Source organism: Callithrix jacchus, chromosome 5 (genome assembly GCF_049354715.1).
Source record: "Callithrix jacchus isolate 240 chromosome 5, calJac240_pri, whole genome shotgun sequence".
Lineage (NCBI taxonomy): Eukaryota > Metazoa > Chordata > Mammalia > Primates > Cebidae > Callithrix > Callithrix jacchus.
In genome coordinates this window covers 100,830,158-100,858,037 of record NC_133506.1, presented here as the reverse complement: position 1 = coordinate 100,858,037, position 27,880 = coordinate 100,830,158, and the positions used below count along the sequence as shown (strand labels likewise).

At 46.3% G+C, this 27,880-nt stretch overlaps 1 protein-coding gene across 4 annotated transcripts in view; it reads right to left on the bottom strand.

Annotated features, from left to right (window-relative positions):
- The window catches only part of ASIC2 (acid sensing ion channel subunit 2), a 1,111,991-nt gene that overhangs the window by 269,883 nt on the left and 814,228 nt on the right, over window positions 1–27,880 (bottom strand). For 2 of the 4 annotated variants that reach the window (XM_054256136.2, XM_035303239.3), the window contains exon 1: window positions 8,169–10,050. The exons of the other annotated variants lie outside the window; for them this stretch is intronic. In XM_054256136.2, the coding sequence (XP_054112111.1) occupies window positions 8,169–8,876 (708 nt within the window). In that variant the 5' untranslated portion in view covers window positions 8,877–10,050. Of the gene's footprint in view, window positions 1–8,168; window positions 10,051–27,880 lie in introns of those variants that run through there. 4 annotated transcript variants of the gene reach the window in all.

The window sequence follows — 27,880 nt, the reverse complement described above, 5'->3', positions numbered from 1 at the left end:
GAATCAAGGTCTCTGTTGAGGGCCTAGTAACCCAGACATACTGAAGTTTGAGAAGTGTAGCCCCCTGAATGACCCCCCATCCATCCACTGCCAACTGGAGCATGCTGCAACAGTTCAGTACCAGTTCTTTTCTGCAAAGTACTCACAAGCCCATCACTTTTTCCCTAAGAAAATCTTCCAGGGCTGGTGAAATCTCAAACCCACACTGACCAGAAACAGAGATGCTGGAGGAAGAAAAGGCAGATGGGGCCTTAGGAGACCTTAATTCAAATGTTGGCTCTTGTATCCCTGTGCTGAGTGACCTTGGGCAAGTCACTCCCACCTCTGGAGTTAGGCAGGCAATAGACTGTAATCAGCATCCTCCATTGCTGCAGAGATAGCAATGTACATTATCACATCCCCTCCAGGTATAATAAATTAAGCTCGTGCTGATTACGAATGCAGGTTGTCTGGCCAAAGCTGCAGCAAGATCTCTTTGTGGAAACAATTGTGTTCTAGTGCATTGGCTTTGGAATCCTAAGATCACGGCTTCTGTGGCCTTGGCCAAGGCACTGAACCACTCTGTGCCTCAGTTTTCTTTTTGGTATCAGAGACAAAAGAACACGTTTTTCTCTGCTCTGTTGTCAGCTGAAATAAAATAATGAATGTAAAAGTGTCTGGCAGAAAGAAGGAGCTCAATAAATGTGTGTGGAATCGGAGGAAACAATTTACTAGGCAAATTAATAGTATAAACAATGGTGTCAGGGGAGTTATTTGACATGCTCAGGAGAACAAACTTCCTGAGTACGTTAGCAGCCTCTGTTTGTTTTACCAACAATTCATGTTCCAATTATGAGTGAGTCATCTATTTGTTAGCACAGGCCTGAGCTGGATCTCAATTTGGCACCATTTCCTCATCTAAGACTTCAAGTTACCAGTGTCCTTGAAAGAATGAAAACAGTAATTTCGTTGAGGTTGCGGCAAAATTAAAACCTTTCCAAATTCCTGGGCAGGCTCTCCTCCATAGATCTACGTCTCTTCCCCTGTTTGTCTGATGGCAGAGGAAGATGCAAGTTCATTACTGATCTTGTCCTCTTAAGAACTGTCTTTCCTTCTCAGGGTTGTAGGTCTTGGAACCCAGGATGACTCTCCAAGGCCTACAGAAACTTGCAGTGAAAAAAACTTCAAGGCTTGGAAGACTGTGAATATTACCCTCTATGAAAGGATTTGTTCTTATCAGCATCTCTGAGTGTTGGCTGAATGGAGCCATAGGAAAGAACATGGGCTTTGAAGCTGGACTGATCTTTGGTTGAATCTTGACTCTGCTACCTCCCAGATGGGTGACTTTGAACCTCCCCTGAGCCTCAACTTTGTCATCTGTGAGCAAGGTTCCATGACACTTGTTCACGATGTTAAAGTTGAATGTGACTGTTTATGTAATAGGTACCCAATACAAACCCTAGGCTGTTTCATTCCTGCCCCACTCCCTGTATAACAGGCAGCTCCTCTTAGACTCAGTCACTCCGATGAGGCACATTGACTGTTGCAAGCCTATTTACCAGAAACACATCAGACTTATGGTCATTGTGGTGGCTCAGCACCTGGCACACAGTAGCTGCTTAATGTACATTGGTTGATTGAATATCTGAGTAGTTCATCTAAGCAAATCACTTAGGGAATGAAGGCGACTGACACACAAAGCAAATGTCCTGGCTATTCCTCCAGCCCTTCTCCACTGGCAAGACATCTGATTGATGCCTTCATGACTGGCCACAGTGGCCCCAAAATAGCCACTATCAGAATCATCCTGACATTGGTCAATTTGGATATCTTCAGACCTGAACAGAGTTTACATTTGATTCCCTAAACTAATTTCCCCGAAGTCAAATAACTGGTGGAGGTCTTTTCATGTTCCTTGTATAAATGTCTATTTAATCACCGTCCTGTCTCTAGCACTTCAATAACTTGTACATTTCCCCTTAATTACTGTTTCAGCTCTGCAAAGAAAAGAAATGGTTGGCTGAAAAACTCACGCCATCTGCACTATTTGAGCTCTCTGTTCCCCCAACTGCCCACTTGAATAGAGAACTTTTCAGCTAAATCCCGTTGGTCATTTGGCTCATGCCCTTATATTTCAGAGGAGGATCCTGAGGCCAAAGTCACTCAGCTGGCCAGGAAAAAGCTGAGATTGGGCTGCATTTCCCAGGATAAACCATGCCTCCTATTGATGCACTCCTTCCTCATACGCTGCAGAATGTGTATGTACCTTTGTAGTCATGAGGACTTGGATTCAAATCCAAGCTTTGTTACCTGCTGAGTCTGTGACTTTAGGTGGATTACAGATGCTCTCAGCACTGCAGTTCCCTCATTTGTAAAATGTAGATTTTCACACAACCTTCCAGGGTTATTGTAGAGAATTGAGATGACATGAAACATGCCCAGCCAGGGTCTGGCACATCACAGCTGCCCAATGCTATTTGCCTTTGTCCTTCACTCAAAATGCCCACTGAAAGTCATAATAAAGCAAATAGCTCACATTTCTTGAGTGCTTACTTAGGGCCAGGAATGGGTCTAGGCCCCTCACATATATTAGCTCATTTGTTCCTCTTTCTGTAAAGACAAAGTATCTTTCTTTCTTTTTTTTAATTTAATTTTATTTGAGACGGAGTTTCGCTCTTGTTACTCAGGCTGGAGTGCAATGGCACGATCTCGGCTCACTGCAACCTCCGCCTCCTCGGTTCAGGCACTTCTCCTGCCTCAGCCTCCTGAGTAGCTGGGATTACAGACATGTGCCACCATGCCCAGCTAATTTTTTGTATATTTTTAGTAGAGACGGGGTTTCACCATGTTGACCAGGATGGTCTCGATCTCTTGACCGCGTGATCCACCCTCCTCGGCCTCCCAAAGTGCTGGGATTACAGGCTTGACCCACCGTGCCCGGCCCAAAAGTATCTTTCTTGATTCCCTAAAGCTATCCATTCTCCCAACTACTGGACTGCCTGGCCTAATGCCATTTCAACAGGGTTAGCTGATTTTAAACAATATGTTGCTGAAATGATTTCTTGCTTTCTGCCCTGGCAAGTAGCAGCCAGCTTCTCTGATGTGACAAAATGTGATAAAACTAAATGCTGTTTTCTTGGCTTTCAGTACATATGAGTAGTCCAAAATCGGAACCCAAGGTTAACTCTTGCAAAGGGGGCTGGGAAATAAGGAAGGGTACAGGGAGGAGTCGCCCTCATAGAGTTAGGAACAGGGCGGTAGTTGGGGTGGTTGGGACACAGAGAAGGTCTCTCCCTACAGTCTAACAACCAGTAGTGAAAGAAGCTAGAGTTTTGTTGCAAAGTTCAAAAACTTAAGTTTGGTTTCCAGGCACCCACTACACCATGGCATCATCACCCTTCAGCCCAGCTCCCATCTCAGCATGTCCAGCCCCTCCCTTCAGCCACCGTGAACTTGGCTTGGGTCCTAGAAGGCATGTGTTCAATCTTATCATCTCTTGTCTCTGTACTCTCACATCTGGACTCCTGTCTTCTCATCCTGAAGTCCTCTTTCTCTACTTTGTAGCTCCTACTTATCCTTTAAGATTTAGCTGAGACATCACCTCCTTCAAGAAACCATCGAGGATCCTCAGTCTGATCCTCCGAGCCCACACAGCACCTCTGTGTGCTCGTGGCATCTGTTCACACTTCTCTGTCTTTAACATCACTGAGAGTTTCCGGAGGGCGTGTACCAAACCTTATTTAATTTTATTCCTCCAGCAGCTGGGACAGAACTTAGTATATAGTTGACCTTCAAGAGACATTGGTTGATTGAATGAATGAACTAGAAAATGAGCATATATCTCCACTCAGGTAAGTGGTCATAATAAGATATGATAATTATATGAATAGTAATTAGTAACTGCTACCATCAGATGCCAAGACACTGAGTTGAGCACTTTATCCACATTATGACAATGGCTCTTCTCTATCTAGCACTTACTGCTGTCCAGGCATGTGCCAGTTACTGCACATATGTTAACTTCATCCCAGATCTCTGAGGCAGGACTTATTATCAGAGGCTCAGGGAGCAAAGTGTCTGCCCAAGGCATACAGCTAGGAAACGGCAGCACCAAAGCCCCTAGGTGAGGTCTGCCTGGCACTCTCCCCTGAACCATGCCATCTGCCAGAGAGACGGCTACTGCTCCTTGTTCTTGCAGTGGACTTTGGATTGGCCTCTGTTGGTTCCTGTTCCAACCCCCCGGTTCTTCTTCCAATTCCCAGTACCCAGATAGCTCAGCCTCACAGTTTTGCATCCCACCCAATTACTGGGAAGGCTCCCTTCTTTTGGCTCAGGAAACCCCAGAAGGGCCAGAGTGTGCAGAGCTCAAGTCCACAGCTGATGCCAGGGAAACAACACAGGCATTCAGAAGCCAAGCTGCTTTATCTGACTGCTGAGTGAGATTAACTCTTGCACAGCTGCAACAAAGAGAGGAACTGCAACTAGACACATCCCGAGAGGGCCTAGAGGATAAGACCCAACAGACACCCCCTCTCCTGCCATATTTATTTCCAGACCATGGGACTAACGAGTTGAAATGGAATTTGGGGACAGCTGGCACATCCTCCCAAAGGCCTCCTCTAGAACTTCATCTCTCACCTGTTGTTCTAGTCCTCTTAGGATTGGGGGGCACAGGTGTCTGGAAGGTGCTTAGCATCTTGTTTTCTACTTTCCCTTTTCTGTCCCCAAAAGGAATAAATACCCAGAAGTGGCCTGGTTCTCACTGAAGTGCATTTCACTGGTGTTCTCTAGAGGAATTAAGCCAAGGGCCTTATTGCAGGCAACAGAGGACAACAGGGAATGTTGGGGGTATGCATTCCCCAGACCTTTCCTGACACCACATGTCAAGCCATCTGTTGGGTGCTGGAGACAGCAAGTAAATCAGATATAATTCCTACTGTGGTCAGGAGGGGGAGACAGGCACAGTCTAACAGGTGCAATGACATGTGAGGATGGACATCTAAATAGGGTGGAAGAGGGGCCAGAGGGGGAAGCCATCAGTTTTTTGGTGATGTGGCATAGGGGTGGCAGGTGGTCAGGAGAGGCTTCAAAGCAGAAGAAACCCCAGAGCTACCTGTTGAAGGATGAACAGGTGTCCCCTAGGCAGACAAAGCAGCCTGGAAGGGCACTTACAGCAGCAGCAGAAACAGAACCAAGCAGAGGGGCTTGAGGAGCAGGGGTTCAGCTGTTGGGAGCTATTCTGTAGAGTGTGAGTCTATGATATGAGGGAGGGCGTGGCAAGAAATAAGGCAGGACCAGGCGGAGGGGTTGAGGAGCTCAGGCCTTAATCTGAGGACAGCTAAACCAGTGAAAGCTTTGAAGAAGGGAGATTATATGCTTTGAGCAGTGCTTTAGAAAGACTACTCTGGCTGGAAAGCAGACTACGGGATGCAGAGGGTTGGCTGGGACAGAGCTTGAGGCCAAAAGACCAGTTAGGAGGCTGATATGATCGAAAAGAAGCATTTCTATGGGGGCCCAGCACAGTTTCCGGAGCTCTCCCTGCCCCCTCCCCCAACTAATATGGTGCATAGAGTATTGTTATCTCCATTAGATGAATTAGGAAACTCAAGAATAGAGAGATTAAGTCACTTGCCCAAAGGCACATGGTAAGTGGTAGACTCAGGATCTGAGCCCAGTCAGTGCAGCTTGAGAGTGCATGTTCTCAGCCACTACGCTTTGGTGCCACTCCATCAAAGATGACAAAGGCTTGAGACAAGGCAATGTGGTTAGAGGAAAATATTCCTGATGGGCCTGCTGTATATTTGTGGCTCCCCTGAAATAGCTTCTGGCTTCTACAGATAGAGGGGTGAAGCCTTTAATTCTGAGGTCCTTGGAAAAACCTACAACATGCAACTTTAAGGGGCTGGAAGCTCCCAGGACTGGGCCATGATAGGAAGCCACTAGGGGTCACTTGAGTCTCCAGACACTCATATCTTTGGGGAATGGAGGTAATACTTTTGCTTGTGTGTGTGTGTGTGTGTGTGTGTGTGTGCCTGCAAACTCTTCAAACACAGGGACGCAGGGTACAGGGAGGTAAGAGAAGGGTGTGCCCCAAGAAGAACCTTACTCTTTTCAACTCCCTAACAATTGACCCACACAACTCATGGCCATGCCTGCTGCAGAGGTTGAAGTCAGGTGGCTCCTGAAGGGACTGTGTCCTCTGCATGCCTCAGTGACATGTTGCCAAGACTCTGACCACCTGGGCCACCTGGGGTGGCTCCACTTTCCACTCTCTCAGCTCCTAGGAGAGACAGGATTCCTAGGAATAGAGGTAGAGGAGAGGGCAAGAGTTCTGTGTAAGAGTCCTCTGAGAGAAGAGAGGCTGAAGGTCTTGCAGTGGACCTCAGATTGGCCTTTGAGGAAGGGTACATGTGGTTTCTGTGTAATGCAATTGGTGGTATGCAAAGTTGGACTTTGAACTTGTTGGCTCTGAGCATTGGACAGCTTTTTAGAGCTTCATTTTTCTTATTTTAAAAATGGGAATAAAACTCATTAACGCAAGGCTGCGGTGAATATCAAAAGGCATACTGGCTGTTAGAATGCAATTCCACACACTTTGCAAACCAATAGTCAGATTTTTAGAATTACATTTGATGAGCCCTGCTGTAAAACTTGGAGCTGAAGCAAGGGCCTGCTGCTACTTGGAGGTAACCTTGAACTTTAACTCTTGAGGATGCTAATTAGTGATCAGCGAAAAAACAATAAACAACAATAGATCACTGCCCTTTCCTTCATCTTTGTGGAACTTAGAATTGTTCTTGGGTTTCTGAAGAAATCACTTAGAAGCATATATTAACAGCATCTCCTACTTGCCAAAGCAGAGAGCCACCAGGTAGCTATTCTTTAAAGGCCAGCCGAAAAGCCCAGGAAATAAGGAATGTTTTCAGAGTGTATAATTCAGGGCTACTCAACAGACAGGCTTAAAGCAAAGCCAGCAGGACAAGGTTGAAGCCAGGATTGCCTTCCTAGACAAGGAATAACCCAATCAGCCAATGGGAGACCTGGCCTGACCGGCATCGTGCCAACACCTGTTGGAACTGTGGCATCTCTTTACCATCCCAGAAAAAGCTTTGTCAGAACTGAGGCTCTCAGGAGTGATGAATCAGAGTGGGTAAATTCACCATCAGAGCACTACCAATAAACATACACACCAACCTTCCCTGCGCTAGTGGAAAAGCCCAAACCCACCTAAGGGACATTTACACATGAATGGCTGGACAGGCGCGCATCATGCTGGGGCCTGGCACCAGGACTCTTCCAAGGCAGACTGCACAAGGCAGATACCTTCTGTCCAACAGCTGCGTTTTCCAGACCCACAGCGTGGGGGAACCGGTACAGCAAATGGTTTACAAACCCTGAGCACAGCTTCTCCTGGCCTCGGCTGTTTGCATTCACATCCCTGCTACGGTGCTTTCTCAACTCCAGAGCATTCCTCCAGACCAGAAAACTCATACTTAGATTTTATGGGGAACAGAGGGCAGGTGGAGGGCCCAAGCGCGGCCCACGACTGCTCAATTCCCCTGGATGCTCAAGACTCCTGCACTTTGAAAAAGTAGCCAAAGCAAGCTGCTGCCTCCCCCATCAAACTGTCTACAGCTTCAGTGTTGTTGGTTCATATTCTGGGAGTTTCCTCCCAGGTTCGCCTAGATTCTAAGTGTTTTGGAACTTTGAAGACATAAGCTGCTTAGGAGCGTAAGCCTGCCTGGGGACTCTTGAGTGATTCCTGGATGGTCCATTTCTGAAGAGCTTCCTAATTTTTTTTTTTTTAAGAGCATTGGTTTTCCCAAAGACAAGTCCGCACTTAAGAGATCTACACTCCAGACACAGAGCAGTTTCTTGGAGTCTTGTGACTAATATTCACAGACGGGACCATAAGGAGTTGAATGAGGGGTTTGGGGGCTGATACTGGAAGCAGGGGCTGGGACAGGGGAGCTCCTACTGGAGGAAGGCGACTCCTCCTACAGTTAATCCAAGTTCCCACAACCTGGAGAAGACTCAGGGGATCCAAGAGTGGGTTCTGCCTGGGCATCATGGAATGGTAACACCGCAAGAGGCCTGAGGACAGCCCCGAGAGGCAGGAACACCTCAGGCTTCCTAACTCCCGGGGAGGGGGGCGCAGAGGGATTGGGTTCGCGCGGAGGGCAACTCACGGAGGAGAAGTTGTGCGGCCCGCAGAGCTCGCCGCGGTACTTGCAGGAAAGCAGCATGTCCTCGAGCTGGTGGCCCAGGCGGTCCATGAAGGCGGCGCTGATGCCCTCGAAGTGGCGCGGCGGCAGGAAGAGGCGGAAGTCCGCCAGTTTGCGGAACCACTGGCGGCGCGGCTCGTCGCCCCGCAGCAGCTCGCTGACGAGCGGGCGCGCCGTGCGGTTGGGCAGTAGCAGCCCGAGCCAGTGGCCGGCATAGTAGAGGTCCCCCTTGGAGAGGCGCGGGAAGCGCAGCGGGTTGTTGTTGCACACGGTGACTGCGGGGAAGGGTAGCTGGCGGCTCCACTCGCGGTGCACCCGCGTGTGCGACGGGAAGCTGAGCCAGTAGAGTAGGCGGTTCGAGGACCAGGACAGCAGCAAACCGAGGGACGTACAGAAGGCCAGCACCCACAGCGCCCGCCTCTGGAAGGAGCCCCCGGCCGCCGTGCGCCCGGCGCACATGTGCCGCAGCCCGTGCAGTTTAGCGCGGCTCAGCGACGGCCGCCCCCTGCGGGCGACCCCCTGCCCCTGCAGCGCCCGCTCGCCGCCTCTGCCGCCTCCGGGCTGCCCGGCCGCCGCCACCGCCGCGGGCGCCGGCTCCTCGCGGGCCATGCGGAAGCGTCCCGGGCCGGTGAGCGCGGCCGCTGGCAGCCGGGCTCCGCCGCTCCGGCTCATTCATTCAGCCCGCGGCTGGCGGCAGCGGCGGCGGCCCCGGCCGGGCGGAGCCGCCATGGGAGTCCGCAGCAGCAGTGGAAGCAGCAGCAACGGCAGCCGCGCGGAGCCCGCGCCAGGGAAGCGTGCGCCCGAAAGGAGCTCCGGTGGCGCGGCATGCCCGCCCGGCACCGCCGCTGCCGCCTCCGCGGGCGCCCGCCCGGGACTGAGCGCCGCCTCGGCCCGTCGCCCCTGGCAGTAGCCTCTCCTGAGCGTCTCCCAGGCTCTCCTGGCCCCTGGTCTTTCCGGAGGATGCCCGGCTCCTGGCACTACTTCTGGAGGGGCCCCACTGGGAGCCGCCTCTCCAGTCCCTAGGTGCTGCGCCCGCCTCCCCTCGTCCTGGACCTCGGGGGACCCTGAGCCGAGTCCCCCCTGCCCCGCCTAACCCCAGCTTTTACGCTGGTCCTGGGAGAGGGGCCACTGAGCCACCATGCCTGATCTGGACATCCCCAGGGACTCCACCAGCCCGGCCCGTAGCCCAGTGGTGCTGGGACACCGGAGAGAAGGCGCCAAGGAACGAGCGCCCCCAGAGGCGCACCGCGGCTCCTGGCTGGGCGGGCGGGGTGGGTGTGTACGGGGGTGAGTGGTCGCCTTGCCGGCTGCCGCCTTCTTTCCCTTCCCCTCCAGGACCCTTCCTTCTCACTGCTCCCAGGGCTGCGCTCGGCAGAGACCCGCTTAGGCTTCTCAAGTCCGGCGCCTGAGTCCTGCCAGGCGCCTGCTCTCGCCTGGGGCTGAGAGCTTCTCAGGGAGTCCTGCGGGAGGCTGTTCGCCACCGGGCCCCTTCAAGGATGCTGGCCACAGGGAAGTGTCGCTTCTCGCCCCGGCTTTCCCAGGTGCCTCGCGTCTGCAGAAAAGCCCGGCCTTGCTGTCCCTCGCCTCTTCTCTCTGCCCCGCGGCGACACTAGCTGGGGACTGCGGAGCCCCGCCAACACCTCCCGGGGGTGACCCGGACTCGCTGCTCCGATGGCCCTTCTCTGGAGACTCCGAGCTCGCGGTGGCCGTGACGCCGGCTGCGCTCCTTCCCCCGTTGCCCGGAAGACCCCTCTTCGGGCCCCAGGCGAACTTGGGCAGCGGCCGCGCGACGCTGGCGCGGCTGGGCTCCGAGCACCTGCTCCTCCGCTAGCTGGCCCCGCGGCTCGGGGCAGGCGGGGCGGCGGCGGCGGCCGTGAGCGCCGTGCGCTCCTGGAGACGTGGTGCTGACGCGCCCGGCTCCTCCTCGCTGCATTTTAATTCCTGGCCACTGTGGCCGCTGCACACCGAGCGGGAGCTTCTTGCTGTAGTCGGCCGGGCGCGGGGTGGGGATGCGCTGCACAGAAGTGCCCCCGCGTAAGGGCTTGTGGGAGAGATAAGAAGTAGTAGAACTACTGTGTTGATGTGGCCCCAATGTAGATAGGGGTGAGAGGACTCATAAGTGTGTGAGATGGGCTGTAGAGAGAGCGAGTTGCTGTGTAGTGTGGGCATTTGAACACAGTTGCGAGTGTGGTGCCAAATATTGGGTGTGCGTAGGATGTACATTATGTATGTGTGAATGGGCATTTCTGTGAAACTCTTGAATGCGAGCATGTCTGCGGGTGGGGTGCTGTGGCCATTTAGAGTGTGTGGTGTATGCAGGATGTCCTGTCTGTGATGACATGTATGTTCCGTGTGTGGATGTGTGCGCTTACTGAGTACTGGGCTTGAAATGGATGTGTTGATGTGTGGATGGATATCAGGGCTTCCAGATGTGCTGTGTGGTTGATTTTGTGCTTGTGTATGTGTGTGTGTGTGTGTGTGTGTGCGTGCGCGTGTATGTGCATGTATGGCAAGTAATGAGTATGTATGTTGAGGCTTTGTGAGCAGGGTAGGCTTGGTGGGACAACTCATCCCTCCACTTAGGGACATCCCATGTGTGCTCCAGCTCCTTCCCTGGAAGTGCCTACTGCTCAACCCTGGCCCAGTCTGTCAAGCACAGCTCTCCAAGAGAGTGGGAAGGGGGAGTGGGACTTCCATGGACAAGAGACTCCATCTTTCCCATTTTCATCGCTGGGATCCGGCAGCCCACTGGTTGTCTGATGTCACACTTCCTTCCTGGATGGGCCCAGGGTCTCCCACTAACCCCTGGGCACTTTTGGACACTTTGATTTAATCTTTTGAATATTTAATATTTTGCCTTTACTTGTTTGGGAGGATGGATGAGACACACAGTGCACTGCTAGCTCCATTTCATAGGTGAGATTAGGGAGGCCAAGTATTTACCCAAGGTCACACAGCCTATAAGTGGTAGAGTTGGATTCAGCACCCAGTTTCCCAAAGCTCTAGCTCTTTCTACTGCACCACAAGGCCTTACAGTTTTCATTCTCCCAACCAAGCACCTTGAGGTCAGGGTGAGACTCTTACTTTTGTTGCTGCCTTGGCATGTAGTGTGCACCGTAGGACTCTACCCATATTTCCCAAATAGTTGACTGAGGCCTTTATCTCTCGGAGTAATGGGGCTCAAAGTAAGGGAACACTTTGAGCCCCATTACTCCGCGGGATAAAGAGGTTTTCCAGACATTGTCCAGAGAGTAGAATTTGGTGGTGGAGGCAGTGTGAAGGGACCCCAAGGGTGGGAGGACACTCCAGTGGAAAAAGGACCAAAGTTTGTGTCCTTCGAGGAGAGGAGGCTTGGGGAAGCAGAGATTTGGGTGTGGAGAGGAATTTTACCCTCTTTGTAATGATGAATTAGGGGCAATTTGGTCAGATCTGTTGAATGAGCTGTGGGTTTCCAAGCAGGAGAGAAGCAGTGCTGGGGTGGGCTTTCCCTCCCTACTGACCTGAGGGCATCCCTGCCACGTGGTGACCCCTGCATCTGGTCTCTGGAGAAGAGGACCTCTGAGCCCCTCATTTCCCACTAGCCCACATACATACACCTGCACAGCCACACATGTACAAGCACACACATACACATACACACACAATACATGTACATGAACATATATACACCCAGTGCATGCTGTATACAACATAAACACACATACACATCACATACACAATACACACACATACACAAGCGTGTGTGGACACACACACACCTGGGGAAAATCCTGTTGCAGTTGGGTATTGATGACATTCAGTTTGCTTTGGGTCGTTTGCCTGAAGATGTCTGTTGCTGGCTTTGAGGAGAGGGCTCTGAAGCTGCCTACTGTCCTGGGGCCTCTAACAAAGCCTCATACTCCAGTGCTCCCTACCTGGTGTCCAGGGTCCTGGGGATGCCACAGTGACCCATGTCTTGCCCAAGGTGGGGTGACCTAGTAACCTCGGTGCAGTTACTGATGAAGCAACCGGGACAAGCATGTGCCATCTTCCAGCATCATAACTCTGGAGTGGGATGAAGCTCTATTCTATAAAAGCCTTTAAAACATTTTAGGTTTCTGATGTGTTCAGCTGTTGTGGGCTTCCTCTTTCTTGGCTATTTCCCTCTTGAAATGTACATGTGCTACTTTTGGTTGCCCGAGTGTCTTCTCTGCCATGGGGGTTTCCTGTTAATTCTCCAGATGGTAGCTCTTTCAGGGAGAGGAGGGGTATCCTGCTTAGGCCCCAGGGGGCCTTGACCCAGAAATCTAGAGAAAGGCACAGAGGCAGCTAGTGACTCCAAGCAATGATTAATGGCTCTCTTCATGGCACATGTGTGCAGCACATTTTCTATGCAACTTGAAATACTCCCACCCTCTTCTCTGTCTAGCACTTTGACCAGTCCAGTGGTATTCTGTTCTTTTTTCAAATCTCAGCATATGCATTGCCTCCTAGGTAAAGGTTTCCTTGATTCTCCCAGAGAAACTTGGGTCATGCTTTTTCTATGATGGCAACACAACTTGGAAGATTGATACCTCTCTGGTAGTCCCTGTTATAGTACCTTTTCATTGTTTGTGTCCAAGCCTTTCTGCTGGACTGTGAGCCAGCCCTTTGCAGACAGGGACTATACCTCACTCATATTTGTGTCCCTATCTCTTAGCACAGTGACCTGGCACATTGATGAAACACTATTACAGGGGAAGGAGAAAAGGCACTAGTATTTCTTGAACAACTACTATATGCCAGGTACAGAACTAGGCACATAAACAAATATTATTTAATTTCTCACTCCAATTCTGTGGGAGAGAGATTTTGGCCTTTTTTATATTACTGTTTGCTTTTTAGGGATGAAGCAAACATCCCTAAAAATGTTATGTTGCCCAGGCTGGTCTTGAAATCCTGGGTTCAAGCAATCCTCCTGCCTCAGCCTCCCAAAATGCTGGGATTACAGGAGTGTGATACCATGCCTGGCTAATTTTACCATTGTTGATGCAAAGTCTTGGTACACAGGATTTGAATACAACTCTAACTCATTCCAAAGTCCAGGGCTTCCCCCTCCACCACACTTCCTTTAAAAATTATATTATTATGGTAATAATATAAATGTGGGGCTTCCTAAGTGCTAGGGCCATCTCTCAGTGTTTTACACGAAAAACAAGTATCATAAATGCTCTAAGTGTTTAATCCTCAAAATAACCCTAGGAGGTGAATACTATTTTTTTCTCTACTTTAAAGAGGAGGAACCCTTAACCACAGAGAGGTTAAGTTACTCATTTAAAGCCACGCAGCTACCAATCAGGAGAGCAGACTTTGCACAGGTAGTCATTCAGTCCCTGTGTTCTCCATCCCTAGTCCATGCTGCCTCAGTTCTCAGAGGTACTCGGACACAACAGCTCCTGTGCATCAGTGTTACCATCCTGGGAGACTCCCTTGGCCAGAGCAACAATATCATGAGGCAGTACAGGGGTGACCCACATAACCTCTCCACCAAGAAATTAGCATGTAGCATTGTGATGTGCCAATCATAAGCTTTTAAGAAAATTTCCCTTGTTTATCTCTGAAACATCTGTTCACCGCACGTGGTGTTCTGGCATTCTGTGTGACATTGTGTGCAGTGGCAGGAAGGTGTTCTGGTCAGCCTGCCCTCATTCCGGGGTGTAATCACCACACCACTGATAAGCTGTTTTCTCCCATGAAATGAATCTGTTGAGAGGGGGAGGTGAATGTAAGTCAACACGGTTTTTCTGTTTTTTGTAATACAATTTTCAGAGCTGACATTTGTGTGTCTTGATCAGGTTTCAATGGAGCCCCTAGTGGTCCTATTTACCCTCAATCCCTGCTACTCAGAGGCTCAGAATTGGAAAGTATCTGAGATACCACCTAAGCCTCCTTCCTGCCCGCTGTAGGAATCCTTTCAATACATTCCTTCCGTGACAGTGTAATCAATTCTATTCTGGAATATCTTGCTGTGTTTAAAGCTTCTTCCTTTCATCAGATTGAAATCTGCCTCTATGTGAATTTCTCCCATTTCTCCTAATTTATCTCTGGGACCAACACAAATATAACTTTGGTATTTCTTTAACATGGAAACTCTTCAAATTCTTTGTAGAATCAGAGCAGTCTGATGCTGAAAGGGGTCTAGCAGTCCGCCTGCTAGTGAAGTCCTCAAGACCATCCTTTTTTCTCCAGGCTAAATGTTACCAGTTTCTTCAACTGTTTCTCCTATAGTTTCTGCTCTTGAGATGGGCTCTTGGTTGTGAATCTCCTTGCAATGTGATCCTCCAGCCCTGTGGAGCATGAGCCTACCAACCCTTTTCTCTTGATCTGGTACTTCTAGCCCCTGATATTTCTGCTGGTGGTCGGGGGCTCTTGATTGTCCCCTTGCCCCTGGGATTTCATAGAGGTGCAAGGGGTGGAGAGATGGAACATCAGTGATGGGTTCTTGGTGTGCTGTTTAGAATGCTGAATGCACTCTCCTTTAGGACTGTTCTGCAAATGGTAATAAGAGCCAATATTACTTTTAATATTAAAATTCATTGGCCAGGTGTGGTGGCTTATGCCTGTAATCCAGCACTTTGGGAGGCCAAGATGGGCAGATTGCTTGAGCTCAGGAGTTTGAAATCAGCCTGGGCAACATGGCAAAACCCTGTGTCTACAAAAAATTAGCTGGGCATGGTGGTGCATATCTATAGTCCTAACTACTCAGGAGGCTGAAGCGGGAGGATCACCTGAGCCCGAAAGGTCGAGACTGCAGTGAATTGTGATCATGTCACTGCACTCCAACCCTGGGCATCAGAGTGGCCCTGTCTTAAATAAATAAATAAAGTCTATTGATGTTATGAGGCACATGGGCTTTTGTGGGGGTACCTGTGATCCTAAGTTAATCTCTTTTCTCCCCTTTCTCTGCCCCCACCTTTTTTCTGGTTTTTATTTCTGTACTGTCCATGGCTCTGTGCTACTTTGCCTCCCTCTCCACTCCTCTCTTTCCCTTCTCTTCTTCCCTTCCCTTTCTCTCTCTCTAACCTCTGCCTGAAGCCTAGGGGTGCTCTCTGATACCTTTTTAGTCCATGCTATTGGTGGCATGTGAGGTCCTAGAGGTGGCCAGTGTTATAGCATCTAAGTAAATGTCCAGGAATCATGATGGGGACTGCTGTATTGTTGGAAAGAGAGAGAAAGAGGACTTCTCCCCTGTGGTTTTATTCATTGCACACAGGTATTCCTACACCCCTCCCTTCCTTCCACCATGGAACTGGCACTGGAGTTGCTGTTCCTTCGTATCTTTCCCTGTGTATCAGCATCTCCGCTGCCTTCCTCCTTCACTCTGTGGGTTTCTTTCTTTCTTTCTTTTTTTTGTACACCCTTGGCCTCTCCTAATTCTCTCTTTTTGGAGGTCTTTCTTAGATGCACCAGATAGTTTTTTGCCCTTTCAGTCATTCTCATTTTACTTGACTTCAAGATCTCAGCTACCTTTCTTCTATCACAAGCAATTCCCAGGTGTAAGAGGTCAAAGAAGGGTCCATGACCACCAAAAGAAAGAATGTGGCCTGGCAGGACCAGGTCCAGAGTAAAAGGAGCTGGGAGGCTCATGCTCCACAGGGCTAGAGGAAGCTTGGCTGAAGCATTGTGGTCCCTGCTTAATGGAGAATCCTGTGAAAAGAGCTAGGTATAAAATCTAATTTAACCCTTTCACTCTCAGGGGAGGAAAAAGGTCCAGAGTGGGGAGAAACTTGCTGTAAGTCACACTGGTTGATAGTGATAAAGGCACAACCAAAATCCAGGTTCCAACTTCAAACTCATTCTCTTCTCACCTTATGAGATGATCTTTAAAAAAAAAAATCCATCTTGAGATTGATAATGTTTTCACATGGCTCAAAAACCACAAAAGAATATCTAGTAAAAAGTTTCTCCACCCCATGCCAGCTCCCAGAACCACCCAGTTTTCCTCCTTGGAGGCTACCAAAGTTATCAGTTTCTTGTATAGTCTTTTAGAGATACTTTATAAATATACATATGTGTACAGTCTTTATATGCTACCCCTTTTTTCTACATAAATGGTTGCAGTCAGTGAATGTTGTTGACTAAATTAATTGTATTTTATGTTTTTCACACCCTTTTTTTCAGTATTTTCAGCTATTTTGTGGTGCCTTCCTTTGACACCTCATTTCAACTTCTGTTGTTTTCCTTAACTTCTCATTTCCCATTATCCTGCTTTCCCATCCAAAAAGGGCAGCAGGTCCTGTGACAAGGTGGTACGCAAGCTTGTCATCCTATGATCAGATTTTCCCTTAACCCTTAGCTAGGTATTCTAATGGATGAAAGCTCTCATGTGGATAATCTTAAACAGCAGGTTATGCAAAGATTTTTCTGTTTGCCTCTGAAGTGCATTATGTTGTGTATTTGCATAAGATTTAATTTTCTTGTCATATTTTTTCTTAGGCTAATTATAACACACACACACACACACACACACACACACACACACACAATTGAGTGTCCTAAGCATGCAGCTCTTCTTCGTCTAGGAAAATGGTCCAGACATGCATTGTTTGGCAGAGAAATCCAGTTTAGGATTCAGAAGTTTCTGTAACTAACATATAGAGTGGATAAAACATAACAAAAAGAGAACCAGAAGGTGTTAGTGCCAATCCTCTTAACAAGCATGCAGTTGAACCTAGGAGAGGAAGTTGAGTAAGGAGTTTAGTGACTTGTCCCTGGTCACTGAGAAGTTGACATAATGAAGATGGTGATCATGGCGATAATGATATTTGATAGCTGACATTGATTGAGCACTATCTGTAAGGCACTGTGCTTAATGAACATGACTTAACTCATTCTTTTTTATTTTTACTTTTTGTGAAAAAAAATGATGTCTCACTCTGTTGCCCAGGCTGAGGTGCAGTGGGGTGATTTCGACTCACTGCAACCTCTGCTTCCTAGCTCAGGTGATCCTCACATCTCAGCTTCCCAAGTAGCTGGGATCACAGGCATGCACCACCATGCCTGGTAAATTTTTTTTTTTTTGTATTTTTGGTAGATATGGGGTTTCACCATGTCACCGAGGCTGGCCTTGAACTCCTGAGTTCAAGCAATCTGCCTGCCTCTATCTCCCAAAGTGCTAGGATTACAGGTGTGAGCCACCATACCTGGCCAGACTTAACCTGTATCTTCACTTAACTCATACTTCATATGAAGTATGCCTCACCATTTTAGCTCTTTAACATGAAAGGAAGCTGAGGCAGTGGATAAGTGACTCATCTAGACTGCAGCTGGGATTCAAACTCAAGTAGTCTAGCTCTAGAGCATGAGACCTTAATTAAGGTGGCTGTAATTAGCTGAAAGTAATGACTGTAGTGGATATTTATTGAGCACCTAATGGGTGTTAGGTGCTGTCTTTGATGTAGAGAATACAGTGTCCATTCAGATGTGGTCCTTGCCTTAGCTTTTAGTTTAGTAGGGCACATGGGAAAGAAAATATTAAATATTCATATGAAATGTTAATTATTAAAAGGAAATTTAAATAAAGCATAATAAATGCTCTATCATGGATGAGCACAGTATTCCTGGAGGGTCCCGAGGAGAGGGCTTTTTCCCTTGACTGGTCTGAGAGCCATCTCCATGTACTTTCTCTGTTTTCTCCTGAGTTTCTCCATTCATTCCCATGTCCTCACCTCCACTCACAGAGAATCCTGTTACCTCTGCCCATGGAGCTCACCTGGGAGCCAGGATCTGAGACAGGCAGAGGCTACAGCAGCAAAGCCTCTCCTTCAGAGTGCCCAGAACCTCTTCTTCTTCCCCAGTATCCATGTCCTTCTCCCCATGGGGGTTTGGTATTCCTGAAGGTGTCTTGCTGACCAGTGGCATCTACTTTCTAAGTTCAGGCCACCTTCATAATTAATGTCTCCTTCCCTCAGCATCCCTTGCCTATCATTGCTTTATTCTCAGTTTAGATAACCGAGTCTTGGTTGCAACCTGGGCTGTGGTCATAAAGTTAGCAGAGAAATGGAGTCTTTCTTGCATACTTTTCTACCCAATTTGCTCTTCCATGCACATAACAAAACTCTTGTTAAAACAGTTAAGCATAATAACCTTCTCCAGCAGTAACCATCCATTCATGTGACGAAAAGACATGCAGTTAAAATAGGATTTAATGAAATATAAAACCCAAGGTAGAATGAGCCATTTTACTCACAATTTCTTTACTGTCCCCTTAACTGTTTTCAGTCATGACTTAATCATGGCTCTCACCTGGCTCTCACCTCTGCTTCAGGGAGCACTAACTAAACAGTTCCCAATCTGTCTTGCAGGCAGGCCCTCTGCAGTGGCTTAGAGATTTCAGGCCAGGTTGGTGTGTCAAAAGCCTCCATTTCCTCCTAGCCACAGCTCTCCTCTGTCTCAGCCACTAACGCATTGTTTACTCTCTTTCCCTTATAAAAGACCTGGCCAAACCACTTCCTCTGGTTTCCCTGCTCCTAGTTTATCTTCCCTGTCCACCCACAAGAAAAGCAGAAAGGAAGAGAGTTAATATATTCTTCTGCAGTCCTGTGGACCCGTGTGATTATTCAAACAGGAGAAAGGAAGGGAAGGGAAGGGAAGGGAAGGGGAAGAGAAGGCAGGGGAGGGAAGGAAGTTAACACAGAGTACCAGCCAGGCATCTACCAGGTACTATTATGTGCACCATGGAATGATTTTTCAGGACAACTCTTTCACGTGAATAGCATCATCCCCATTTTACAGACGACACAGAAGCTTTATCTTTCCAATTCTATTTTCTCTGATGCTGGTTCAAACACAGATTAAACGGCAATGGCCACAATCCCATACTACAGCCATTCACTAAGCATTTACTAGAATCAGGCACCGAATTAACCCTCATTTTTCAGGTGAAGGAAATGAGTCCCAGAGAGGTAAAGTTACCCGCCTGGAGTCACAGAGAATGTGCCACCCAGGTGGCAGAGCCAGGATTTCAACTCAGGTGTGACTCCAACTTATTGGCAATTATTAGAAAAGCAGAAAACCCGGAGTTTAGAAAGAGAAAAGACAAAGTGGGTGGTGGCATAATTCAGAGTTTTACAAAAACTCTTGCAGGGGATGAAGAAAGCAAAAGCAGAATTTGCTGGGCCCTGAAATGGGTTCTCAGTAATCTGCTGTAGATCTGGAAGCTGCGTTTTGCCCAGCTTGAGTGTGATGCCGCCATCAGAACAGAACTAAAGCTACATGAGCCCACTTGTATGGAAGAGGTTCAGGGAGGTACCCATAGGTTCAAGTGCCAGGCTGGGCTAAGTAAGTTGCAGAAGGCCACACAAAATTATTTTCTCTTTCAACATCCGAGTGACATTACACACCGGCAGCCACCACATAGCCACGAAGTAGAAACACGTCTTTACAAACCACAGGGTTTTGACCTAGCCCCCTTTGTCTCTTTCCTCCATCCCTCTCTTTTTCTTCTCCCTCTTGCTTTTCTCTTTTCTTCCTTGTATCCCTCCCTTTGTGATCTTCCTTTCTTTTTCCCTCTTATTTTCCCATCTCCCCTCCCTCCCTTCCTTTCTTCCTTCTTTCCTTCTAGACTTCAGCCTTGCTTCCTCCTTTTAAATCAATACTTTCCTTTGCCCAGCAGTGCTTATGTTTACTCATTCAATATTTCTCAACAGCCTCTGGCACTAAGACATAACAATAGATTCAAAATGGTTTTCTGAAAACTCTTGGAGTTATAAAGGCAAGTGCTTAAGATTGGTAAGTGATAGGAGATATAAAACAGTTCATACCCTTTGACCTAGTGATTCTGTACCCTAGGGCTCCTAAAGGAAATAAGCTCAAAGCAAAGAAAAAGCATGAAAGAATTCACGGTAGAGGTTTTCATAATAAAGGAAAAAAATAACAAATTGAACACAAAACAGTTCACAGGTCCAATGATAGAGGAAGGGCCAAATGACGGTGATACCATGACATCTGGAAATTATGACATTTTAAGAAAAGAACATGACAAGGATGCCAGTGTTTTGCATTAGGTATAAAAAGCACTGAGTAAAAAAGATCTGAGTCCAAAGAGCACATCCACCCTGATAACAATTTCAGAGAAACATTTCTTTGAACGTGAACAATGGTCAGAAGAGAATTTAGGCGAGACAGGGTTTATTCACAAATAGGTTCTTTGGGTAAAGTTATTAAAATTTCAGGCAAACAAACCAAAACCCAAGCAAGCTTACCAGGACCAAGCTTGGAAAGGTACATTGGAATTAGAAGCTTTTTCTGTTTCTATAAATGATCTCACTGTAACAGGGGCCACTGCATCCTCGGACCTTTTGATTGACCCGTCCGTCCTCCCCACCCTGGCACTGCCCATCAAACAGTAAACGTGAGCCACAGATGCTGCTGCCTGATGTGGCCTGTGCCCACTCTAGTACGTTTCCTCCTGGCTTTTGACTCCTGGATAGCCCTGCTTTATGAGGCTTCCCTAGGATCTCCACCTTAGCCTCAATCCATTTTAAACACAAACCCCAGCAATGAATCACATGGCAGATATGTGACCAGAGAGTGACCATAATAAAAACCAACTCAGATGTGAAACTGTCCCCAGTAAGGTGGTGTTCTAAGGTGGTGTTCCCTTGTGTCCTTTCTGCTTGCAGTGCCTCTGTCCTCTGTTCCTAGTCTCTGCCTGGAGACCTGGTTTGGTGCCCTTGACATTTGGCTGGATCTCCACAGCTTGAAGGGTCCAGGTATTTTCTCCTGGAAAATAGTTACAACTATGCTTCTGTCTTTAACTACAGTTCAAATCTTCTTTGGTCATAGCACCCATGATATGTTTTCTTTTCAGCCGAGAGGCAGTATAAGGAGACAAGGAAAAATATCCTTTGAGGAATCAAAATGCGTGTCACAAAATCCATGTTAACAGCTTTAATTAATTGAGGCTAGTAATGTGACAGGCACGGGGCTAGGAAATTTGCATGCATTATTTCATTTAACTGTGAGAGTTAAATGAAATAACAAAGTAGTTGTTGTTTCTATTTGTACCAAGGAAGAATCAGGCTCAGAGATGTCAAAAGTATTTAAGATGAAACTCAGATTTTGCTGATGTCAAATCCTCTTCCCCTGGGCCGGGGCATTACATGATACAGCCTTCCAGGCACTAGGGGTACCATTAGCATGATTTAAGCACCAGTGAGCTCTTGTCTTTTCATGGAGCCTACTTGCTCTTACTTTATGTACAATAATGATAATATGCTTGGTTGTTTGTTTTTTATGCTTTCAGCAAAATAGAAAATACAAAGGCTTAAGACGCAAGAGTACTAGTAGCTAGAATGTGTAGCCAACACCTGATGACAAAGAAGGCAAAACAACTGGAAAAACATAAAAAAAAAAGACTTTAAAAATGATATTATTTAATGTTGGGGCAAACTTCACACGTTCCAAATAGTCCTGAATCTTTTAGCCCAAAACAATAGCTGGAGCTCACAACGATGACTGTGGACCATCAAGATTACGTTTTGTTCTGTATAATCTACATATGGACATAGGAAAGGATGGGATCTATTGCAGGAGGAGTTCCAGCCAAACAGTGTTATTAAAAAAAAAGTTGTGATGCTTAAAGGAATAAATAAATCCTTAACTCTTGGACACATTGGCTATTCAGAAAAATGACACTTCTTTGTAAGAGTCTGAACAACAATTTCATTCTCTCATTGACCAATTGCCTCATCCACCACCAAAGACAAAATGTTCCTTGTAGCCATTTTTCTGATGACCAGTTATTATTGGATACATGGCTTAACATTCAGAATTGGTTACATTGCAGCCAGTTGGGTTATGTTGTTGGTGTTCAGTCATTCTATAAAAGGGAATTTCATAGTATTTAATTGTTCCTCTTTCTTTTCTGTTTCTTAAACTAAAAACAATGACAGACCAATTTTTACCACCTTTTCCCTGAAGGAATAAACAATAAAGGAGAAACGGAATTCTATTTGAGAAAGCGGTTCTAACACTCATGCCTTCATTAGAAACATTTTAGGCCTTGGAAGTCTCATGCAGTAAATGACAGCAGCGTTCTAACTTATCGAGGGTGTCAGAAGCTAATGAGTCCTGTCTATTAGCTTCCTGAATGCAAACTTCCCTTGGAGTGTTTTTTTTCTTCTAGTCTGTTTTTCCATTTCACATACCCACTCATTGATTGATACAGAGAAATGCGAAATGTCTGCCTTGCTTTGTGGAATTATTGACAATATATCCTTTTAAATTTGGAACTGCAGTTTTACCCGTGGGAAGAGGTATTTTGGTCACGAATCTGAAGTCGCTTTTTAATCTAGAAACCTTGGACTTATCCTCAACTAAGCCCTCACCTCTACCACATTCCACTCATCACTAAGGGCTGTCGATGCTCACTCCTAAATGATTCTCAAGTGCCTGGCCTGCGATCCCTTCCCATCTCTACTATGTTGCTTCAGCCCTTATGGTCTACAGCCCAGAGCTAACTCTGTTATTATAGCTCTTAACTAGGCTGCTTGCCTTTGATTTCCTTCCTCTCCAATCCATTCCCCACTCTGCCATTCCAATTATGCCATTGCTCTGCTTAAAATCCTTCAATGGTCCGTCATTTCTTACTATACAGATTCATAATCTGTGTGTTGTGTCTCACAGTAGGTTACAGGAAATGTAGGTATTGAATCTCACAGCTTTTGGGGCAACAAGGCAGGCTTGGGGCATCAGGATCCCCGGGGACTGCTCAAGATTGCAGCCCTGTCCTTTCATCCCAGTGTACTGTATATATATTATCTATCTTCTTCTTGAAAAAATTCCAGGAAGTTCTGGGAAAGCCTAGCTTATAACGCCCTTCTCAGCCTGGTCCCATTCCCCTGCAAGACTCTAGTGAGACTTCCTACCCCACAAATCCTTTGCCTCAGCTAGTAAAGACTTGCTTTCCCAGCTTAAATCCACATCACATTTTTACAACAGTGTGACTTTGAACTTGAGGCTGGATAGTGTTCTTATTTCTTTACTTGGTGGTTCTACTCATCTTCCTTTTATTTATTTATTTTTTTGAGACAGAATCTCACTCTGTTGCCCAGGCTGGAGTGCAGTGGCGTGACCTCTGCTCATGGGCAACCTCTGACCCTGGGTTGAAGTCATTCTCCTGCCTCAGCCTCCTGAGTAGCTGGGATTGCAGGCACTCGCCACCACACCTGGCTAATTTTTGTACAGGATTTCACCATCTTGGCCAGACTAGTCTTGAATTCCTCACCTCAGGTGATCTGCCCACCTTGGCCTCCCAAATTGCTGGTATTACAGGTGTGAGCCACGGCACCAGGCCTTCGACTCATCTTCTTAGACCCTGGTTAACATTCCCCCTCTCTGAAAGGCTTCCCTGCTTCTGCAAACAGGATTAATCACTCCTTCCTCTCTTTTCCATTGCAAGCCAGTGGGGGAGCTTGAGGAAGGTATTGAAACTCTCTGTCTTAATTTCCTTACTTGAAAAATTGAGATAATAATACCTGTCTTGCAGGGTTAGTATAAAGATAAAATAAAATAACACATGTAAAGCATAAAGCACAGAGCTTGACATATAGTAAGCATTCAGTAAATATTTGTTGAATAATAAATGGTGGTTATTATTCACTACCAAACTCTTGTCAGCACACTTATCCCGAAATTGTGCAATGGTTGTTAGCACCTCTTTTTTAAAATTATTATTATACTTGAAGTTCTGGGATACATGTGCAGAACGTGCAGGTTTGTTATATAGGAATACACATAGCATGGTGGTTTGCTGCACCCATCAACCGTCATCTACATTAGGTATTTCTCCTAATGCTATCCCTCCCCTAGCCCCCAAATCCCTGATAGGCCCCTGTGTGTGATGTTCTCCTCCCTGTGTCCATGTGTTCTCACTGTTCAACTCCCACTTATGAGTAAGAACATGTGGTGTTTGGTTTTCTGTTCCTGTGTTAGTTTGCTAAGAATGATGGTTTCTGGCTTCACACATGTCCCTTCAAAGGATGTGAACTCATCCTTTTTTATGACTGCATAGTATTCCATGGCATATATATGCCCCTCTTTTAAGATTTTCTGATTTATCTCAGTGCCATAGATTCTGCTCTGGTGGGATGTCTTCTCCAAGAAGGAAAGGATCTTGAGTTTGTCCATTGGTATATTCTAAATACTTCAAACAGTGCCTGGCACATATTAGTCCTTTTATAAACAAATTTTAATTTTGATAACAGATGCCTGGGGTAGAGAACTAAGCTAGTTAAGGAGATTGACTCAATGGCCTTCAGCTTATTATTTCAGAAATCTCTACATTTACTTTTTCTTTCACTGATGACAAATCTTAATAACCATGCATAATTCCTGTAAGCAACCACATCTTCCTCCTCCCCTCTTTTCAAGGAGAAGCGACCCTCCCTGAAGTTCAAGGCGTAGGTTCTATACAGAGGACTTGCTTCGTCTTGCTTCCAGGACTTCCTGTGTTATGCTCCTTGCTCTTCTAATCTTCTCTTGCCTTAACCAAATCATTTAAACTTCATGGTGGAGTCAATGAATCAACCCTTGCTCTACTGTCTTATTTAAACACCTCTCCTCATATTGCCTATGACCAGCCCAGCCAGAAACCCAATTCTGGTTCTAGAGCCTTGCTCAGGGCCTGGAATATCGTAGGTATTCAATAACTTTGTGTCATCATTGAATGAATAAATGAATGAATGAATGATGAATGAAAAAAGGAAGGAAGGCAGGAGGATAAAAGAAATAGAAAAGAACAACTCTGTTCTTCTGATAGATTTACCTAGATGACACACACGAAAATTGGTTGAGCTGATTTATTCCTGGTAAAAGGCAGTACTGCCTACATACCAACAACATTATGAATCACTTACATAATTAAGGTAAAGAGTCCTTTTTATGAAAAAAAAATGTAATCAATCACTTCACAGAACTTGTCAATTCATTCAATGATAACTATTGATCCCCTCTGTCAGGTAGACAGTTGGAACTGGCCGACCATACAGGGGTGTGGCATTGAGGTAGCCATGGTCTATGTGCGTTGAAAAGATTTCTCTGATTCCAGACTGATAAATTCTTGCCACATTGCAACTAGGGATAATGAAGTGGCAACGGACCAATTGTGTTTGATTAAAAAGCTTTCTTCCATTCCCAACATTTCCTAATTCTGCTGCTACAACTTGGATCTTTTCTCAGTTCTATTTTCTGTCACCACCTCCTTTTTTTTTCTTTCTTCTCTTCCTCTTTATCTTCCTCCTCTTTCTCCTTTGCTCAAAGCTCAGATGTTGACTTTCAAAATTCTTGGTTAGAGGTGGTAGATTGTCTGCAGACACATATCTTTTTTGTCTTCATAAACCCCATTAAGATGATAGTAAAAGAAGAAAAAGGAGGATTCTTTTAAAGACAAAGATGAGACATCAGTAGATTCAATATTTCAATCCATTTTTGAAAAGCAGAACATAAATGGCAGAAGAGAGGAGCTGTGCACTAAAGTGCTGCCCAAGGGAGGTTGCCACAGAAACTGAGCCTGAGCCGGTTCACATAACTGAATCCACATACCTGAGGTGCTTTCTAGGCTGTTGATCTTAGTATGTACTAAACTGAATTCACTGTCTTCCTCCTTACCCTCCTTTACCATCACCACCACCTTCAGCTTCACCTTCTCCACTGTCCTCTTCCTCCTCTCTTCTCCTAATGTATCTTCCCCTCTTGTGGCCCTTATCCCAAAGAATGGCAATACTGTCCACAAAGCTGAAGTTCACCCCCGCGTCCATCCCTTAAAACCCATGGTGTAGACTTTGATAGTGGTTCACATCATTTCACAGTGTGAACATGCGCTCCTATATCTGTGCCTTCAGCAGACAGTGAGATCTTAGGGTGCATTTTATTCTTGACAGCAATCTTAAAGTTGAACATAGTGCTTGGCATGTGGTAGGCATTCATTAAATAAAGATTTGCTGAAGAATCTCTTGTCTCTGGAGGATGTTTTGTATCCAGAATGCCATGACTCTTCCCCTCCACCCCATGGAGTCAAGCAAGATGATGCACTTATCAGTCAAAAATGGCTTCAAAGTAGAGAAACAGAATAATATTTACTACCATAGTATGCTATACTATTAGAATATGTTGTACTTCTCTAATAGTAATACTCTGTATTACTGTAATACCATTGTTTGATGCTTGTTCATCGAAGCCTGGTTGTTTTGATGTCTCTATACTACCTCTTAATCCCTTTGATATCCATTTGTATGGCCAGTCTTTGGTGATAAGGGATGACATTTATGCTTGAGGGCAGGGCAAGGTGCTACTTAGAATATGATCTGGCCTGAGTGTCAGGATCTCTTGGGTTATACTCTAAGTCTGCCATTAACTTACTCTGTGACTTTCTTTCTCCAGGAATATGTCCCTTATCTATACGATGACATAATTGGACTACATAACCTCTAGGGTTTGTGTTTCTCTAAGACTTATACACATCTAAGCTGATCATTAACCTCAAACCAGAGCAGCCCCTGCCTCATCTTCAGAGAGATCTTGAGTGCCAAGATTGCCTCCTTAATTCAGGAGATGAATGTGCATTGACAAGGACAAAGGTTAGGGACTATGGTGCTGATCTGAGGGAACAGCTGGACTTTGATCCTTAGGCTCAGAACCAAGTGAAAAATGCCTCTGAAGAAGTTGGACACTGACTGTGCAAGGGTTTGATCCTTACCTTGTATTTTCTGCTGTTCTCTCTTTAATGTTTTTCTAGAAGGGGAAAATTACTCAAATAGAGTCCAAGACACAGTGTCTTCTCTTGGAACACACACCTGCTGATTTCAGTGATGTTTGCAGTATACAAGATTGCTTGGGGGCTGGGAGGAAAACTTTTCTTATCCAAATATAGATACAGACATAGGTATAGAAATAGAGATACATATATGTGTATATATACATATGTGTGTGTATGTGTGTATATATATATATATATATATATATATATATATATATATAGTTGTATTTTTATCTTAGCATAGTCCGGTTCAAGGACTGGAGCTTTCTTGGGAATCACAAAGCCTGATTTTACAGCTCTGGTTAGAGATGCAGACCTAGGTAAACAGACCTGCCAGAGCCCCTCTGGGTTCAGATGCCCTGAGGAGGAATGGTTCAAAGTTTAGACTCTCTGCAAGACTCCAGTTCCATCCTAGGTCAGAAAGAGAAAGGGAGGGAGGCATCACTTCCTTAGTTGGGTACCTGCTGTGTGCAAGGTGCCACCCTGGCTGCTTTGCATCTCACCTGGTTTTTTTAACCACGCTTCTAGGTATGACTAGCCCATTTCATAGACAGCGGAAGTGACATTTAGAGAGTTGAAATAACTTGCTCAAGGTTCCACATTAAACCTAGGATTTAAATTCAGGTCTGTTTGACTCCAAAGACTGTGCTCTTTCTACTAGATGATTACTACCCCATGTACATGCTGGTTGTTTCTAGCAATTGTGTGTGTGTGTGTGTGTGTGTGTGTGTGTGTGTGTGTAGGTGTAGGTGTAGGTGGTGGAGGAATAATTAGGGTAGGGGAATTCAGGGCAGTCTAGTTTCTTCTGAGCATACATTCATCTCATAGGTAGGAAACTGCTGATTCTTCATGTGCTTGTCTGCTCTGCTAGGATGTAAGACTCTAGAGAGTTTGGGAGATG